This window comes from Talpa occidentalis, unplaced genomic scaffold (assembly GCF_014898055.3).
Source record: "Talpa occidentalis isolate TD23 unplaced genomic scaffold, MPIMG_talOcc4v2.1 talOcc4.1427, whole genome shotgun sequence".
Taxonomy (NCBI): domain Eukaryota; kingdom Metazoa; phylum Chordata; class Mammalia; order Eulipotyphla; family Talpidae; genus Talpa; species Talpa occidentalis.
Window position 1 is genome coordinate 1 of NW_023601464.1, and position 19,625 is coordinate 19,625.

Sequence of the window (19,625 nt, forward strand, 5' to 3'; positions counted from 1 at the left end):
GAGTGAGAGTCAATAGACTCTAATGTTCCAGGAGAGGGACCCAAAAGTGGGCCCCTCACAGACAGGGATGGGCTTACTCAGACATTTGTTCACCACCTGAGAACCTTTAAAAGTGAAAAAAACTCAGATTTGCCTTTTCTTCCTACTTTAAAATTTCATCTTCAAATGTATAAAATAGGTTCAGAAAGGATAATTTGCAGCAACCGAGTATAATTAGAAGTTACTAAACTAGGAACAAAGAAACCTGGATTCTAATTCCAGGTCCCTGACTCGGGCCTGAAGCTGAAGCGGAGTAGACAACTTTCAGGGTTTCTTTTAGAATTAAGATCTGTGAAATTCTTAGACAATGTTCATCACATAAATATGTGTTCTTTATTTCAGTGTCTCTTTTATTTAGGGTTTTATTCTTATCACAGGAATAAACCAAAAAGGTATATCCAGTAAGCAAAATAACTCTGAGCTGAAATTAAATGAAAAGGACTAAGAAATGAGAGAGGAGGGGTAACATTTCAGTTTGCTGTTCAGGAACATTATCATTTATTTTAAAAGTTCCTGCTTTGTGTTGTCATTTGTTAAAAAAATTCTTGCTTAACGTAGGGGTAGGGGAAGGAATGTATCTATAGACAGGGAATAGTCAAAGTAACTAACAACCAGTACTACTCATACTCACATTGGCCAGCTAGACAGATGCTGGCCATGATGTACCAAATGTGCCAGGGAGACCTGGGCACAAATGAAGATTTTTCATTTTACCAAAGAAATACACTCACTGCATGTTTCCTTTCTATACCAGGCTCTAACAGTGGTTGTTGATTGATAGATAAAAAAATTGATTACAAAAAACAAAGTCAAGACAGACGGAAGTAATGCTAGTAACATTGCAGGAGGGGCTACAAAATGAGAAGCAGGGCCTCCCCGGTGATGCAGCAGTTGAGTGTTGGGCTGCGAAGCTGCATGCAGACTTTGCAGCGCCGGTTCGATCCCCGGCCACTGGGCGAGGGTCCCACATGGTGCGCAGACCTCTGCTGCCGCCCGCTGCTCCCCTCAGCAGTGTACTTCTTTATCAGTCTGCCTGTTCTGCTCCCTGCTCTGGCTCTGGTGAATTCTCTCACCCTCCCACGCTTTTGACTGTACCCAGTGCTTGTATAAATAAATAAATAAATCTTAAAAAAAAAAAAAAAAAAAGGATCTACAGGAAAAACTCCAGCTAATGACAATTTTATAAATAATTATTAAAAGTAATATATGCAATAAGATTTAAATGTTTAAAGCACTTAATTTTTGAGCACCACAGCATTACAGGACAGGCTAGCTCTGCCTCTCTGGGAACTACCTAAGTGAGCCGCAGCTTCAAGTACCTCCAAGGCAGGGAGCTTGCAGAAGCCATGAAATAACAGATCTCACATTAGGTAACAGAAGGCTCTGGCATCTTATGATCCAGATGTGGAGACTGCAAAGCCTTTCTATTATTTCCTTCATCTAAGTCAAAGACTGCTGAGATACACAATCAATGGCAAGAAAATCAAGATGCTGTACAGAAACAGGCCTTCCAAGTCTTCCTCAGACTTAAAATGGCATGAATCAAAATAAGCAGAAACTTTATTTTTTCTAAGCTAATAAACTTAAAACACAAACAAAACTGAACTTCTGAGAAGGCAATCTATACAATGTAAGAAACATATGCCCCAATCTAGTTAAAGACTTGCCTACAGAGGCTCTAATAGAGGCTGTGGAGACCGAAGCTCTCTCCCCTGCAAGCAGAGGGCTGCTTTGCTTTTCTTTTTAACATGTTTAAGAAACTCAAGTACAATCACAACTATAGTAGTCTTTTCATTTTAACAGGGCAAGCATTTGTAAGGTGACAAATCTGGTGTCATTACATTCTTTAAGCTGGAAATGAAAGGACTATTTGGAGAAGGCGCGAAGAAAACATCACTTCATGAACTGTCTTATCTTTCCCTGGTGATCAGTCTGACCCTGCAAATTCTATTAAATCTTGTCACAGCTAAGATAATAACTGAAGGAGAAATAGGGAATTACTAAGAATCACGTGTCAGTTTTTTATTCTTTAGGAAGACCTAAAACTAACTTTTTTCCCTAAAATCAGTAACTATACTCACATATTTATTGTCTGGGTATTTGTCTGGCAATATGGCATTGGCACAACTTTTGTTGCCTTTTCTTCTATTCAAGGGTATGATGTTTTGCATTAGGTAGAATGCACAATAACTTAGTATTATTTCCCACAAAATATAACAACTTTCATAATAAACAGTATACATGCATGCAAGAAGGCTCAGTCACATATTAAAAATTATAGGAAAAATAAAACTACTATAAATGTGTAGTGTATATAAAATAAAGATTTTTATCATCAATAATATTTACAGAATTTGAATACATAGCAGAATTCCCAAACTGGGTATAATAGGAATAAACTCTGGCTCCATATAGTAGGAAACTGCATGCAAACTGGGCTGTCAGGCGTAGAGCTTTTATTTGATTTTCAAAAAACATATCTTATGAACCACAATAAGGAAATGATTGGTAAATAAAGATTCTGTCTTATATTAGTTAAGATACATGAAAATCAATTTGCTTTTAACTTTCTTCCTTTATCAAGAGGGAAAGTCACTTATTTCCCCCTAAAGAATTAAGATATTTGTACCAGAAAACATCTTTGGACATCTATGGCAAACAGCCAAAGTATTTCAAAAGCAATATGATTGACAAATTGAATTCTCAAGAAGATCCAATAATTTCTGCCTTGAGAAAGTGCTCACGCTCAAGTTTACTAAAGACAGCTCTTCAGCTGTGAAAGGGACACAGAATCACTGGTTTTAAAAACTGTTTTTCCTTTATTTGGTCCTAGAGACACTCAAAAATATATGCATTACATGAGGTACATTACTTGCAATATAGAAGCATTCCTCTGAACAGTATGTATGGGATGCTTTTCATAAATACTTCACTGCATAGAGGCTTGTGAAGAGCGAAACATTAATTAGTAAGAGGAGCCCTAGTAATAAAGGCTTAAGAACTAGCAGTTAACTAGGAAATTCATTGCTAATTTGGTCATTTAACCTTTTGGGTTTCTGCCTCAAGTGGTCTCGTGTGAAAGAGAAACAAAAACAAACACACCTGGATTAATGACTTGAGATTTGTGAACTCAACATTATAAATCAAAATAAAACTGTTTAGAATAAATCTCCTATATCTGTAATAACCCTCATGCTATTTGTGTTAATTGACCTCATAGGAAATTGATGTAGGTACTAGCATCAGAAATTTTAGGTGTTCATTTGTCTAAACCTAACACCTATAGAAGTCAAAAGTAGAAATGTTTCTATAAATAAACATTACTTTACTGCTCACCCAGGGATATTACGTAGCACACAGTATCAGTATTTTTAAAAGGCCTTTTGGGTCTTAAAATAGAGAAACTTATCCCAATTAACAATTTGTGAAGCAGATTGAAAGCTTTTAAAGAAATCAATCAACAACAAACTCCCTGAGGATAGAGATATTTGTTCCTGCATAGAAAAATTTGAAAAATAACTACCACACAACACAGAAATTGTACCAACATCAAGGTAAACTGATGTGCTGTTGCATTAAAAGTGGAAGAGCATAAAAAATGTATCAATGGGGCTATTTAAATTCTGAGAAGAGGTATACCCATGTTTAAAGACATCCAAATATTACTTCTACATATGATGCCAATATTGAGCCAAATAGTAAGCCCACTCCCCGGGACACTGATGGTAGTCAATGTCCTAAGTGCCCTGGGAGAGTCAAAGAGGAGAAAGAAAGAGCAGGAAGGAGAGGGAGAGAATACACAACATCTGTTAACTATTTTGAGTCTTGGGAGTGAACAGAAAATATTGTTCTACATACAAGGAATCGGTAAACTTTCCACAATCACAAGCACATTGAGTGAGAGTGAGAATTTCATTACTTCTGTGCAGGAGTGGTCTTTTCAAAAGGATCATGCAGCTAAAATTAGAAATTAATCTTGAACAAAATAAGGCAGAAAACCAGGAAAGAGCCAAACATGATCCAACTTAATTTGACAAGGCAACGCTGTTATTAGGATTCATACTGATTTCTCTTGCTGCCTCAGTGTCTCCTCTTTCTGGGTCTTTCTCTTCCCTTCATTGTTCCCCTTAGCATGCTTTCCCCCCTGACTTCTCATTCTGCTCTGTGCTGCTTTCTCCAGCTCTTTTCTTTTTTTTCTCCTGGTTGCTAAACATTCTGCCTTTCACTGCTTTCATAATGAATGAGCCTGCCATGAAAGGCAGGGTCTGAAACCAAGAACAGCAAAGCCGTAGTTGAAGCTGACAACCTCGGCACACTCATTTCCACACAATTCAGTTCACAGGAGCGATTTTTAGGACAGGTATCGTTTAGGGGCAGAATTTATGTTTCTAATAGCCCTTTGTATCTAATTTAAGAAGCTTGGATTTCCCAAGTATATTAAGAATATCATTCTTATTTCTGAATTAGTACTAAATACTCAAGTTTTTCTAAGAAATAGATTATGTACCCTTTTGAAACAGCCCTGACTTTCACACGATGGAAATATGCAGATATCTGGAGCCATAGATCCAAATGACAGTGTTGTCTTTCAAAGTTTTCTGGCCAAGTGGCAAACACAATGGTTTTTATAAAGAAAGACAACCGACCACACACACTACCTTAACCAGCCTGCAGTTCAGAGCTCCACACACAGTTTGTCACGAGGAATGATTGATTCCTACCCCATGGTTTATAACTAATGATTATTAACTTTTACACAGAAGGCATAGCACCTCAGGGCCAACACCAGCTTAGACAGAGCACTCATCCACACGGGGGACAGCAGCACGGACTGAAGCCACATCATCCTTCTTTATCTGAGAGAGAGGGGCACGATCGAGGTGGGGCATGGAGCCTTTAGAAAGAAGTCTAAGGGAATGGTGCAGCCCAGGAGACTTGCAGGTACTACCACAGCCTCCTCCACTGCCACCGATGGGAAGAAAGAAATGCTCAATATTATGCCATGCACGTGAGGACTTGTCAGTCACGCTGACTAGAGAGGGACAGACAGGCCTTGCCTGGCAACAGGAAATGTGACATCTAGCCTCTTGGCAAACAGTGGAGCCCTGAGAACTCCAAGCTGTACTGAATCATAGTGCTGCTGCTCTGAATCATAGTGAAAACACTAAAACATGGGGTGCTAGGCTGTCAGCATTTCCCTACATTAACTGCTTACATTGCCAAGGGCCAGGGAGTCAGGCACTACTCTCCAGAAAGCCCTTCTCAGAAATGCTAACGACATGTGTTAGAATCAAATTTGACACAAGAAGTAAACACTCGGGCCTCCCTGGTGGTGCAGGAGGTTGAGCGCCACACTATGAAGCTGTCCACAGCCTCTGCAGAGCGGGTTCGATCCCGGCCAGCCGGTGAGAATGCCACATGGCAAAGCAGACCTCTCCTGCCGCCCGCTGCTCCCCTCAGCAGTGTATTTCATCAGTCTGCCAGTTCTGTTCCCCGCTCTGTCTCTGGTGAATCCTCCCACCCTCCCACGTATCTGGCCTGTACCCCAGTTCTTGTATAAATAATAAATTTTTTTTAAAGTAAACACTCTATGTAAGAAAAACAATGATCTTTGCACCCTTTGATACCACAAAAAAATGCCGAGTGTTGATTTTACTATGAAATAAGGTAAAAAGGGAAAGCCATAGATAGTAATTTTAAATTGGGGTTTCTAGAAGATGAATACAAAATTACTGATTTCTTAGCAGGAGAAAATATTTGTTGCAGATAAAAGCAGAAAACTTTGGAAAACAAGTCAGAGCTACTGAATTACAGTCAGAAGTATTAATTCATGTTAGCAGTAATTACTAATAGAGTCAATTATTCAGGTCAAATCACTGGTTGAATATTTCATTTGGTCATCAAAAAGCTAAGACTAACTTTCTATCAAAAGTCAGCATAAATACAAAGGCTGCCAACCGGGGAATTTCAGCACAAGAGTTTCAATATCTCAGGGTGCCACTGTTTCCCCTTTCTCCCATCCTCTCCTAGTAAAGTTTATTTACTATAGTGAGGTAAAGAGTCCTGCCTGTTTCCTTTCTCAAGTACTTTTTGATTTGGGATGATAAATTAGAAAAAGGAAGACACCTATGTGCTGGGGTCATTTTTGGGATATCATGTCCATGGGGTACATGTCTATTTAAATCCACGGGAAAGCAGCCTTTTCTGGAAGAAAGAATGAGCTCTCAAGGTAAACACCAAACACCCAGAGACCTGAATCCGGAGCCATTTAACAACACATGACCTTAATTAAAAAGTGCCTTATGGCTTTAATATATTGCCATCCATAGGAAACAAATATCTGTCAATCTGACTGAAGAAGTAACTTGGTCCCTCTTTAAATAATGACTTGAGAATTTACATTATTGTTTATCAGATCTTGGGTAGGGAGGCAAGAGTTCGATTCTTCCTGAAGTAAGGAAAAATACAGAGACCCTCCAAAGAAGAGTGATTGTAGACTAGAGAGTACAAATGACTAAATCATACACTATATATTTTCAAAATAAAGGAAAATGATAAGACATACCTAGTCTCTAAACTCTTCTTTGTTCCAGAAACTAAAAACACTTAGACTTCCAGGTCTGTCTTCTACCTCAGAATCTGGGCTAAGGCAGGGAGCCATTATTCTGTGCATGACCCTGTTTTACATCTAAGGAACTAGACATGATTGGACTGTGAAATCAAAATGAATGTAACTTATTGCAAGTAATTTTGCACCAAAATAATGTGAGAATTGATTTTTGCTAAACGTAATCCTCATTTATAGAGTCCATCATTGAATATAGATGTAATGGTCTGGTCAACTAACAAATTTAAATTTGTACCCCACAAGGCCATTAGAATAATGAGTAAATAATACTCTCTTTTTCTAGGTGAAAAGTCAACATGGATATAAAATCTGTTAAGTCCTAATTTCTTTCCTATATGGTCCAGCTGGTCTCATTTTGGGAGAGGGGGTGCATAGGATTTAGCAAACTCACACCATCAGATTGGACTGCGGGCGAATGGACAACACTCCATGCCCAGCAAGACAGGAGCAGTGTTTGCATTGCAGTATGGGTGCCATGGAGCCACTGCAATGTCAAGAGAGGCATGATGAAATTGGAAGGGTCCTTGGGTCTATCTTACCATACAAAATTTTCAGTCATTAATGAACACATGTGCTAAAGTTAGAAAGAAAACTTTTATGTTCCCAGTGTGCCCACAAAGGTAGGCAGGTGACAGTCAAGATCTAAATCCTAAGTCTGGGGCCTCCCCGGTGGCGCAGCGGTTGAGCACTGGGTTGCGAGGCTGCCCGCAGCCTCTGCGGCGCCGGTCCCATCCCCAGCTGCTCCCCGGCCACCAGAGGAGGGTCCCACGCCCGCTGCGCCCCTCAGCAGTGTCCTTCGGTCCTTCTGACTGTTCTGCCCCCCCACCCCCGCTCTGGCTCTGGTGAATTCTCTCACCCTCCGGCGCTTCTGACTGTACCCAGTGCATGTATAAATAAATAAATAAATCTTTTTTAAAAATAAATTAAAAAAAAATAAATCATAAGTCTGCCTTGGAATTATCTCAAATTATAAATCTTTCAGTTCTTCAATTAATGTTGTCTGTGTTTGTATGCCCAGTTTTGAGAAGTTATTAGAAATAACAAGCATAAGGCAACATAATGAACTTGTAACTTTAATGAGTAACTCAATGACTAAGTCCTAACAATACAACTACACTGGCTTGTGGTTTTTTAACTCTCTGCATTAACTTAAATTTAAATAATGGATAATTTATTTGAATTTAATAACAGAAAACCAAAATTAAAATTAGAACAGAAATGTTCTTATTTAAAAATAAGTATATCTGGAAAAAGCACTGATGGAAAAAAGAGGCAAAAGTAGGCTTTGTCTAAGCATCTCTCTAACATGAATGAAACAGCTGATTTAAGCAACTGATTCAACAGCTAGGTGACTGATGCCACACTTTTAGGGTGTTCTCTTTAGCAATGGCAATAGCAAATTCAATAACCAAAATAATCCATAACTGCCTTGGCATTAGTCAAAAATCACCCAGTAGAGTATCATTTTCTAATATGTGATGCTTGTTCTGGAAATTAAATTTCTAGAAAAAGGAATGTTAAGATTAAGGCAGAAATCTGGACTACTGCCTGGCTTCAGAAGATTCCTGAGTAGTTTCTATTCCAAGAGACTACTTAAAAAAACAGTGTAAACTTGCAACAGTGTCATAGTCTTTTTGCTTGAAATAGTGACAAGTCACAATGAAGAGTTTATGTGAGCATTTTTATTGTGCTTATTGCAGACAAGAGAATTCACAGCTGTACTTGCAATGCTTACATACCACATATCACATGCATACACATACAGAACACACATACAGTGCACACAAACACACACACACATACACACACAATGTAATCATGAAAACAAATGAAGAAAAACACTAAGTTGGCTCAAATAATATTTCCCCTAAGAGTATTTCCTGGAATTGTGAGAAAAGTTCATCACCTACTACTCAAAAAAACCAGCACAAATACCTCAAACTCAGACGTCTAGACAATTTGGCCTAGAATCTCAATTCAAAGGACAACTAAAAATCTGAAATATGCTTTCTAATTTTTTCCTGTTTTTAGTAGTAAAGAAGGAGGTTTTTACTTTTTCCTAGTGTCAAAAGCTAAATTGGCCTAGATCCATTATAAAGGATTCTAAGTTGGAAGTTGGAAAAGAAAAATGAATATTTGGGAAAGTGTAAAATCCCCTTGCTTGTAAGAACATAGATTAAAACTGCAGTATCTACTTGAACTTAAAGTTGTCACCTAAATCATTTGTGACAGGAAATGAAATGTTCACATTCTGGCCTTGTTATAGGATAAGAGTGAACATTCTTAAGATGATAAAATTGTGAAGCTAAATCCTAAGTCCCGGAGCAGAAGAGGCTGTGATCCAACTACTTTTCCACTCCAAAGAGCTCTGGCCTTTTCCTGAATTTTCTCCTGTGTGACAAAACCATATACCATTTCTGTCATGGAGACAAAAGACAATACTCCATTAATCAAGAGAAAAATCTTAATGTGAGGTAACAAGATAAAGCTCTATAATCAAAGCACAATCTTGAAGGTAAGAAGCGGCAGAAATATTCTTGGCATTAGAAGAGAAACGATTCCTTTTTGGTAGTGTTCCCAGAATGTAAGAAGGATGAAGCTTTTGGAGGCCTGCTGTTGGGGTCCAACTTGTGGTTATCAACAGACAAAAGGATGGAAAAGCGTAACAACAGAATTTGAGTTTTAGGTAGCTACCACGTTGGGGCCACTCGCTCAGCCCAGTGTATAGATGCCAGATACAATCTCACATTTTAAAGGAGAACAAGGCATATTAGATTACAGTGTTCATCTATAAATGGGAAAGCTTTCACAAAGGCTGACAAACGAATATAATAAAATTGTGTTCTTATAGGAACATAGATTAAAACTGCAGTATCTACTTGAACTTAAAGTTGTCACCTAAATCATTTGTGACAGGAAATGAAATGTTCACATTCTGGCCTTGTTATAGGATAAGAGTGAACATTCTTAAGATGATAAAATTGTGAAGCTAAATCCTAAGTCCCGGAGCAGAAGAGGCTGTGATCCAACTACTTTTCCACTCCAAAGAGCTCTGGCCTTTTCCTGAATTTTCTCCTGTGTGACAAACCATATACCATTTCTGTCATGGAGACAAAAGACAATACTCCATTAATCAAGAGAAAAAATCTTAATGTGAGGTAACAAGATAAAGCTCTATAATCAAAGCACAATCTTGAAGGTAAGAAGCGGCAGAAATATTCTTGGCATTAGAAGAGAAAACGATTCCTTTTGGTAGTGTTCCAGAATGTAAGAAGGATGAAGCTTTTGGAGGCCTGCTGTTGGGGTCCAACTTGTGGTTATCAACAGACAAAAGGATGGAAAAGCGTAACAACAGAATTTGAGTTTTAGGTAGCTACCACGTTGGGGCCACTCGCTCAGCCCCAGTGTATAGATGCCAGATACAATCTCACATTTTAAAGGAGAACAAGGCATATTAGATTACAGTGTTCATCTATAAATGGGAAAGCTTTCACAAAGGCTGACAAACGAATATAATAAAATTGTGTTCTTATAGGAACATAGATTAAAACTGCAGTATCTACTTGAACTTAAAGTTGTCACCTAAATCATTTGTGACAGGAAATGAAATGTTCACATTCTGGCCTTGTTATAGGATAAGAGTGAACATTCTTAAGATGATAAAATTGTGAAGCTAAATCCTAAGTCCCGGAGCAGAAGAGGCTGTGATCCAACTACTTTTCCACTCCAAAGAGCTCTGGCCTTTTCCTGAATTTTCTCCTGTGTGACAAAACCATATACCATTTCTGTCATGGAGACAAAAGACAATACTCCATTAATCAAGAGAAAAAATCTTAATGTGAGGTAACAAGATAAAGCTCTATAATCAAAGCACAATCTTGAAGGTAAGAAGCGGCAGAAATATTCTTGGCATTAGAAGAGAAAACGATTCCTTTTTGGTAGTGTTCCCAGAATGTAAGAAGGATGAAGCTTTTGGAGGCCTGCTGTTGGGGTCCAACTTGTGGTTATCAACAGACAAAAGGATGGAAAAGCGTAACAACAGAATTTGAGTTTTAGGTAGCTACCACGTTGGGGCCACTCGCTCAGCCCCAGTGTATAGATGCCAGATACAATCTCACATTTTAAAGGAGAACAAGGCATATTAGATTACAGTGTTCATCTATAAATGGGAAAGCTTTCACAAAGGCTGACAAACGAATATAATAAAATTGTGTTCTTATAGGAACATAGATTAAAACTGCAGTATCTACTTGAACTTAAAGTTGTCACCTAAATCATTTGTGACAGGAAATGAAATGTTCACATTCTGGCCTTATTACAGGATAAGAGTGAACATTCTTAAGACGATAAAATTGTGAAGCTAAATCCTAAGTCCCAAGTATTGACTAACCCATCTAGCCAGTTAGAAAAACGAAAGGGTAGGGCACACATGGAGGCACACACAGAATGGTTACCTTCAGCTGGTTATTGAAAATATCAATCTCTTGCAGTTTTGATCGAGTTTCTTTTTCAACTTCATCCAGTTGATCTCGTAGCTGTTGCCGAGCTAGTTCTTTTGCTTCTAAGGCTCTTTTGAGTGTAAGAAGTGAATCTCCTATTTAAAAACAAATAAACAAACAAGGGGGAAAAAAACTACTGCGAGATAAGAAAAACAAAGTGGCAGGAAGGAAAATTGGCTTTTACAGTTTTTGTTTTACTTATAGAAAGTCTTGCCAGTCAAAAAAGGACAACTTGAAAAATAAAACACCTACTGTGCAGGCTGTTTTGCTGAACTTGTTTCAACTGGTCATTGAGTATCTGCTTTTCTGGAATAAGTCTTCCAAGCATTTGCTGAGACTCCTAAGGGGAAAAGGAGGGAAACGATAATGAATGACCGAGGGCAAAAACTACCCCATCCAGATTCAAGGCCAAGCAGACAAAAGTCATTTTTCTGGGCCCTCACAAACTTCTAACCTTACCTCTAATCCTCTGCAGGAAAACTACACTGAATTGCTAGTGGGGACAGCTATTTCTTGAGAAGGAATTAGCTGTGTGCCCAAATGCTTATCTTTCAGATAAGAATCTTCACTTTTTATCTTGGTTTCAGGATGGATGCTTGATTCTTGTTGAATGAATAAATAAATGAAATAAATAAGAGAAAACACATAGTCTTAAAAGCTTTCCAGGGACTTATGTGCTCACCTGTAATTGCTGCTGCAGATGGGTGATCTCAGCAATTCTCAGCTCCCTAGATTTGTTTGTGCTCTCAATTTCTTGCCTTTGGGTGGTCAGGCGACATCTGATATCTTGAAGTTTCCCCTCTAGTTGATGCTTTTTATCATTCTTTAATAAATGAAAGATAAGAGATATTACCATTTGTAAGGCTCAATGTTAATGTATTCACAAAGCATAATCAAACTTTACTCACTAGAGCTTCTAATTCAAATTCCAAAGTCTTTTTCTTTGCTTTCAGTACAACTATGTCCTCTTGTTCTTTATTCCTTTGATTTAGGAGTTCTTGTCTTCTATTCCGTTCCCATTCAAGTTGTCGTTGCCTTTCTAGTTCTCGCTTTGCAGCCTGGGACATATAAAGAGATGATTAATTTTTCAGTTATTACACAATGTAATGTGTCTTAATCAACATAACATCTAATAAGTCTTTCTCTTAGGCTTAAGTTATCATCATTAATATTATAAGAAGTTACAATACAGAGCAACAAAAAGCTTTTTTATACAAATACAGTATTCCTTCCATAAGAACAGGACATATTTTAAAAGGCTATCTTATTTACATGAGATGAGAACTGACAGATTGCTTCACCATTTGAATTTGATTCTTTTATGCTTTTAAGAATGCTTGAAGTGCTAAATAAAACTGCTCCTTCATTTTTATTCTTAGAGAGCAAGGAAAATTTCTTTAATCCACTATAATCAAACCAACCCCCCCCAAAAAAATACACAAACAAAAAAAGTTTTCTTTCATCAAAAGAGTAATTATAATTTCATCCATCAAATAAGAAATTACTTATCTTTAAAAGTTTATGACCCAATCTTTCTAATCATTCATTTCAATTTTGCCATAAAAGGTTCTATGATTTCTCTGGCAATGTGAGGTCTTTTCAAAGTTGACAATGATGTCAAGAAGTCAAGTACTTGTTGGCACACCTAAAATTCTTTATTGTACTGCAATTGCTTCTCCTTGGCTTGGTCTCCGACTACACTGTAAGGCCTTCTGGAAGGCAGGTGGAGTAGCAACTCACCACCATATCTCCAGGAACTATCGATGCCTGGCATGTGGTAAGCTATTAAATAATTCCAAATAAATCAATATTTTTTATTTTAAAACACCCAAAGAAGGGAAGGTTGATTAATATTTTGGTTGTTCATTCTGAAAATTAAAATCGTGTTAGTATCTGTGTGTCTGTCTGAATAAAAGGCATTTGTGGCTACAAGTATTCTCAAGCAATCATCAGAAAATTAAACCCAAGTATTACTTTTTATAAAGAAAAATGCCCCATTTTTAAGATATACTTCACGAAAAATGAGAACCATGGCATTGCTATGAAAGTTCATAGCAACTTTGTTCATAATAGCCCAAGAGTGAAATAACCCACATGTCCACCATCTGATTAATGACAAAGTGTGGTATATCATCAAAAGAAGGAGTATGTATTGAGTCATGCTACAATAGGGATGAACCTTAAAAATATGCTGAGTGACAGTCAGACACGAAAGGTCACATAATGTATGATTTCAGTCATGCAAAACATCCAGAATAGGCAAGCCTACAGAGATAGAAAGTAAATTAATGGTTGTTAGGGGTTAGGAAGGAGGGAATAATTGTTGCATAAGGAGTTTATTTTGGGGTCTTGAAAATCTTCCATCATTAGTGGTGATAGGTGCACAATTTGTGAATATACTACAACTACTGCTACTACTGAACTGTAAGAAGAAAAATATATTCTGAATAATTCTGAAGATAGTTAGAGGGGCAGGATCACATGCACCAATTATGGGGTTGCTCCACAGCTGCACACCTCTCTCCTCTCAATTTCTTTCCTCCTCTCCTCTTCTCTCTGACGTTCGAGTTCCCGCTGCTTTTCCAGCTGCTTCTCCAACTCCAGTTGTCTTTTGCGCTCTTGTTCCTGGCGCTCTCGTTCTTTCCGTTCCTGCTCTGCCCGCTCGAGCTGTGCCAAGCGCTCCTGCTCTTTGCGTTGCTGCTCCAAGAGAGCTTGTCTTCGCTTCTCCAGCTCCAGATTGCCACGCTCAAAATTCTCACGCTTCTTATCTTCAAATGTTACTTGACAACAAGAAACCGAATAATTATGAAAAATCAGGATTTTCAACAAACTATTATCAAAGGAAAAAAACCACTGGCGTATTTGAAATTTGTAATATAAATGAAAACCTAGATGCCCCCCCAAGTGTCCTCCTGCTTGTGCCCTTGTTAAAAAACACTATGAAAATGCCTTTCACTTAAAGCAAATCTAAACCTCAATGAGACAGTCCCCTTACTCCAGTGAAAATTGCCCATATCAAAAAACAAGCAAAACGCCCCAAACAACAAATGTTTAAGTGTATGAAGCTTCATATACTGTTGGTGGGAATGTAGACTGGTTGAGCCCCTATGAAAAACAGTATGGATGTTCCTCAAAATATTAAAAATAGATTTGTCAAATGATCCAGCAATTCCACTCCTGGTATCTACCTAGTGAATACAAAATCATTAGCCCAAATGGATATATGCACTTCTACAATCACTGCACTATTTACTATAATCAAATTATGGAAACAACCTAAATGCTCAATGACAGAGCTGTGAATAAGAAGATGTGGTATATATATAAACAATGAACACTACTCAGCTATATTAAAAAAAAAAAAATGAACTCATGGACAGAACTGGAGGGGATCAGGGTTAATAAGTCAGAAGGAGAAAGATGATTTCACGCACCTAGAAAATAGAGGAGGGAAAAAGAACTAATAAACTAAACCAAAACAAACCCTGGGAATAGGACTACAGAGCTGAGAGTACTGAGGCGGGGCGGGGAGTAAGGGTGGAAACAAAGGGACCCACTGGCTTATGGTACAGCCTAAAGTCCCACATTTCCGTATCTCCACTGTGATTCAGGGCAGCAGCAGACAGTACAGCTTGGTGTTCTCAAGGCTCCACTGTTTGCCAAGAGGCTGGATGCCGTGATTTCTGTTGCCAGGCAAGGCTTGTCTGTCCCTGTCTAGAAAATATACTTCACTTGACCTCTGCTTCTACACTCTGTCCTCTTTGGATAACACTTTGTTTATATCCATTTTATTTTACTTCTTTTTAAAATTCTCACCCTTTGTGTCCTGTTCTATGTTTTCAGCAGTGTCTACTCAGTCGTGGGTTTGCCCCACACACCTCTCCCTGAAGCCCACTCTGGGCAAGAGAAGCTCTCACCCATACTGTGTTTAAGGCAGTCTGAGCCGACTGACAGACACTGAATTCTATACTTTTAAATGATCATAATTTTATATAATGTGAATTCTACCTCAATTTTAAAAGAAAATCAAAGTCCATATATCTTTTTAATTCCGAAATCTGACCCTATTTCTGGTACATAGGCACATAATTCCTTGTTTCTTTCCCAGTCTACACCAACCGGGCAAAAGTGAGCTCTGCTATGCACCTACAATGCTATCTTCAGGAATCTATTGCATTTATCACTGCTCTGATACCGATGTCTTAACTCGTCACACATCATAACCTTGAGTATGGACCAAGTGTTCTTACTAACATTTTGATCCTTCATTATACTCAACACATCCCCGTGCACCAGAACATTTTCAATAAGCAGTTTATCAGTGAACAAAAAGTCGTTTAGTCAAGTACTTAATTAATCTATCTAGCAAGGAGGAAGAGAGAAACAGCATCAAGGAGGAATTACCATAATCTGCCCTACTTCTTATTCCCAGTCTACCTGTCGTCCTAAGTAGCTTCACCAGCCACCCAGTGCCCAAGGCAGCAAGAGGCCTTTGATTCATTACTTTCTATTACGTCCCACAACAAACTGGCCAGAAAGTTCTGTTTATTCTCCTTCCCATATAGATCCCTAATTCAATCTCTTCTCCATGTTGTCTCTGCTGTTCTAGCCCTCATTACCACTGTTCATCTGAACTACTGCAAATGCCTCCTCCAGCCTCTGACTTTCATTCTATTCATTGCCCAAACTGAAAACCTCTTCCTTGCTTAAGGTCTCACCCCAAACTCAATTCTTTACTGTGACCTCCATGTCTAAGGGATCTAGGTTCTGCCCACCTGTCCTACCTCATCTGTACCACCTCTCCTTCTGCAGTTCCAATCATGCAGATCCAGGTCTTCTTTCTCTTCCTCAAACTCAAATTTGTTACCATCGATTCCCCCCACCCCTGTACGAAACCCATCTTCATCTCTGTTGTATATGTCAACATATTTCTATGCTTCTTGTTTGAGTTGACTTTTAACAAACAAATCCATTTAAATTATATGGTTGTTTTCCCATCTGAGGTAAGTTCCTTCAATTTTACTTATTTTTTATAACAAACAAACAAAAAAAGCAATGACAAAACACCCACCACCATCCTTCAGACCCTTCACCTTTCTCCCACCCTCACCCCCTTCACTCTGGTATCCTCAGTTATCAGTGTCCACTGGTTTATTTTTAATTTGTTTTGCAAGTTCACCCACTTTGGTTCCTTGTAGTTAGTCCCCACATCGGTGAAATCATCCAATATTTATCTTTATAAAATAAAGTCATTTGGTTTAAAGAGGAAGCTGGGAGAGCTGACCATGTCAGTTAACCACGAAGCACTTCAGATGAAGCAAAACAACACCAAGTAGTTAACACAGAGAGACTCCAAATACATTTCACTTGCTTCTTGGCATCAACTGTTATCCTTAAAAATTCACAGCCACCTTAGAATATTTTATTTTTTATTTTTTAAAAATTTATTTATTTATTTATACAAGAACTGGGGTACAGGCCAGATGTGCAGGAGGGTGAGAGGATTCACCAGAGACAGAGCGGGGAACAGAACAGGCAGACTGACGAAATACACTGCTGAGGGAAGCAGCGGGCACAACAGGAGTGGTCTGCCAGCCATGTGGGACCCTCGCCAGCCGGCCAGGATCAAACCAGCCTACAGAGGCTGCGGACAGCTTCATAGCGCGGCGCTCAACCAGCTGCGCCACCAGGTGAGGCCCCTTAGAATATTTTAATAGTATGATGGACTTATTGTTATAAATGAGGTTTTTTTTAAAATAGGCTCAATGAATTTAAAATAGTTTCCTGTAATACAGGAGTTTCTCTAACAGTATGAGAAAATTACAGGAGATGATTTTACATTCTCTTTCTGTGCTGGTAGTGCTAAGCAACCACATTAATGCTCACCAACTTAGAGGGTCTAATAGATAACATTTATAATTTTTTATTAGTTTAATTGAAATAATTCAATTTAATTGAAATAATTCAATTTCAATTTAAAAGCTAAAACAAGGTGTGTTAGTAAAGCACGTAACACTCTTACTTCTCTACAAATATCCAAATTCAAAAACATATTAAAAATGACTCCTGACTAAGGTCATTTAAATGAATACAGCCAAAAGGTCAACAGCTACATTTATTTTTACTATTATCTTTGCCTTAAAGATAAAAAATCTCTAATATGATATAACTCAAATATAAAGACAGTCTTACCGGGTAATTTCTTTTCTAGCTGTTGCTGTTCATCTTCTAAGACAGGTTCTTCTGGTAACCTCTGATCTACTGATGATGAGCTTACAACAGATATACCACTGCCAGATCGAACTCTTCTGCAATTATGGGTATGAGGGGCGGGGAAGAAAAGAAATGAAATAGAATCACATAAAGGGGGTCTAGGTAGAACTGAGCAAATTACGGGAATATATTTTTAAGTATATGTGGTATCACGGGCAAATTTCATTTATATAGAGGAAAAGACAAAGACTTGGTTCTTTCGACTCATAAAAGAACTATTTAAAAATAAATATTACACATTTGAATGCCCTCACACTCCAGGTGCCCAGCTTGTTCAAACCACCAGAAGCAGGACAACTCCAAAGGACAAATTAGTTAATGATCATAAAAATGGTTAGAACAGTACCTGTGTGTGCAAGTGTTTGCGGCTGTTGCCACTACTTTCTCATGTATTTTAAATTCCTCCAAGAATCAAATTTCTCCAGGGAATATAAGCAGCTCAGTTCACTGGGCACATCTCGTTTCCCCTTACACAGTCTCTCCACTTAATCTCTCAATAAACCCGAGACGTCTACACTTAGAGTTGTGAGAACAAATTTTACTCCCTTCAAGCCACTAACCTTGGCTCTTCTAAACTCATCCATCTCTTTATGATGCTTTTTTTTAACAGCTTCCAGGGTCGTGTCCCCTGGTGATTCCACAGGATTTTGGAGACAAACATCCCAGCTACTATTTTATTCCCACACAGTCACAGTTTTCTCATTTTGCTCCTGGCCTGATGTGCTGACAGTGTGGCTTCATTTCTCTTACTTTTATAAGGATTTTTTCCCCAAGAATTAATGATGTTAAGGAATTAAGACAGAGGGTTTTTTTTTCTTATTCTGAAAGATTTTAATAGAATTGATATGCATAGAAAGAGAAGAAAGGATTTCAAATAATATTCCCAATAAACTCCAAAAAATACCCATTGCCTCAAGGATAAATGCCCCAGCCAAAGAGCTGGGGATGCTGGGATCAGAAGTTTGCCGCATCTAAAGGTGCCTTCTGGCAGGAACCATAAGAAAGGGGTTAGGCAGGTCTAGAAAGCTGGACAGAAGGAAAGACTGAAAATCCAAAAATAATCACATACTCCACCACCAGGCCAAGATAACAGCTGCTACCACCTCTGCCAAGGGTGGGGAGCAGTCTCCCACACGTTTCTCTCTTACATGTCTCCGCCAAGTTATCTCTACACGTCTCTCCTCTATGTGTCTCCAGAAATTCTCATCTATGTTCCTTTCTCTTTATTCATGCTCAGAAGCTCTCACTGTCTCTCAGGTTAAGCCTTGAGATACAGCCATGTGGAGGGCAGGGAGTCTGCATGGGACTGGCAGGAAGAACATTCCAGTCACTGTACATTTCCCCCACTGGACCTTGGTCTATTCTCTCAGTATCTCCATTCAGCCTCTATTTCAAACCAGGATCATCTCATTATCTTCCTGGCTATATGTAACTTCTATATTGCGGCATTTTGTTACCTCTGGAATATAAACAAATATAGACTTTACAGGCAGAATCTCCTTTTATTTTCCACATATAGCTTGAAACAATTTCACTTTAATTGCTATTAGTTTCTGGTGAGCTTCAATTATACAGATTGGTCCAAAATCACCATCTTTTGATGTTGTACTTGATTGATTACTAATTACTATAAGTACTTTAAAGCACAGAATAGGCTTAGGATTAACACAGAACCAAGATGAGAAGATTTTCTTGACTTCATGGCTATTTCATTCACTTGCCAGGAACAACGACTGCAAGATGTGCAGTCAACCAAGTCATCTGGAATTTATGTCTCAGCACATAATTTCCCCGAAGAGCCAAATGCTCCTTACCTAAAGGAAGGTGGGATGTATTCTGGGGGCAGGACGGGTGGCAGGGGTTGGCCAGACATAGCGACATCAATTAGGTGCATAGCCAGGATAAATTCTTCTGCTGTGAGTTTCCATCTTGATCGATGTCAGAAAATTCCTATTTAACACAAAGTTAGTTGTGATCTGCTTCATGCTTGTTAGTATTCATGATTGATTTTAATTTCTAGTTTCTTACTCTGACTCTACTCCAAATGAGTTTCTCTGTGCCTCAATTTATAAAATAGTACCTATTGCATGCTGATTTTGCAAAGATAACGAGACAATCCACGAAGTTGGGATGGTGTTCAGCACTCAACAAATGTCAGCTATAATTCTAATTATATTCTGCAACCC

General features: G+C 38.4%; 1 protein-coding gene across 1 annotated transcript; it reads right to left on the reverse strand.

Annotated features, from left to right (window-relative positions):
• Positions 1-9,933: 9,933 nt before the first annotated feature.
• On the reverse strand, positions 9,934-19,389 carry LOC119245492 (intersectin-1-like; the record flags this gene model as incomplete). Its single annotated transcript, XM_037511568.1, is given in 8 exon segments — positions 9,934-11,261; positions 11,419-11,506; positions 11,849-11,989; positions 12,075-12,224; positions 13,684-13,946; positions 17,359-17,474; positions 19,254-19,362; positions 19,365-19,389. Coding segments are annotated over 8 exon segments (1,092 nt in total), but the record flags the coding sequence as incomplete, so codon positions are not given.
• Positions 19,390-19,625: the final 236 nt, after the last annotated feature.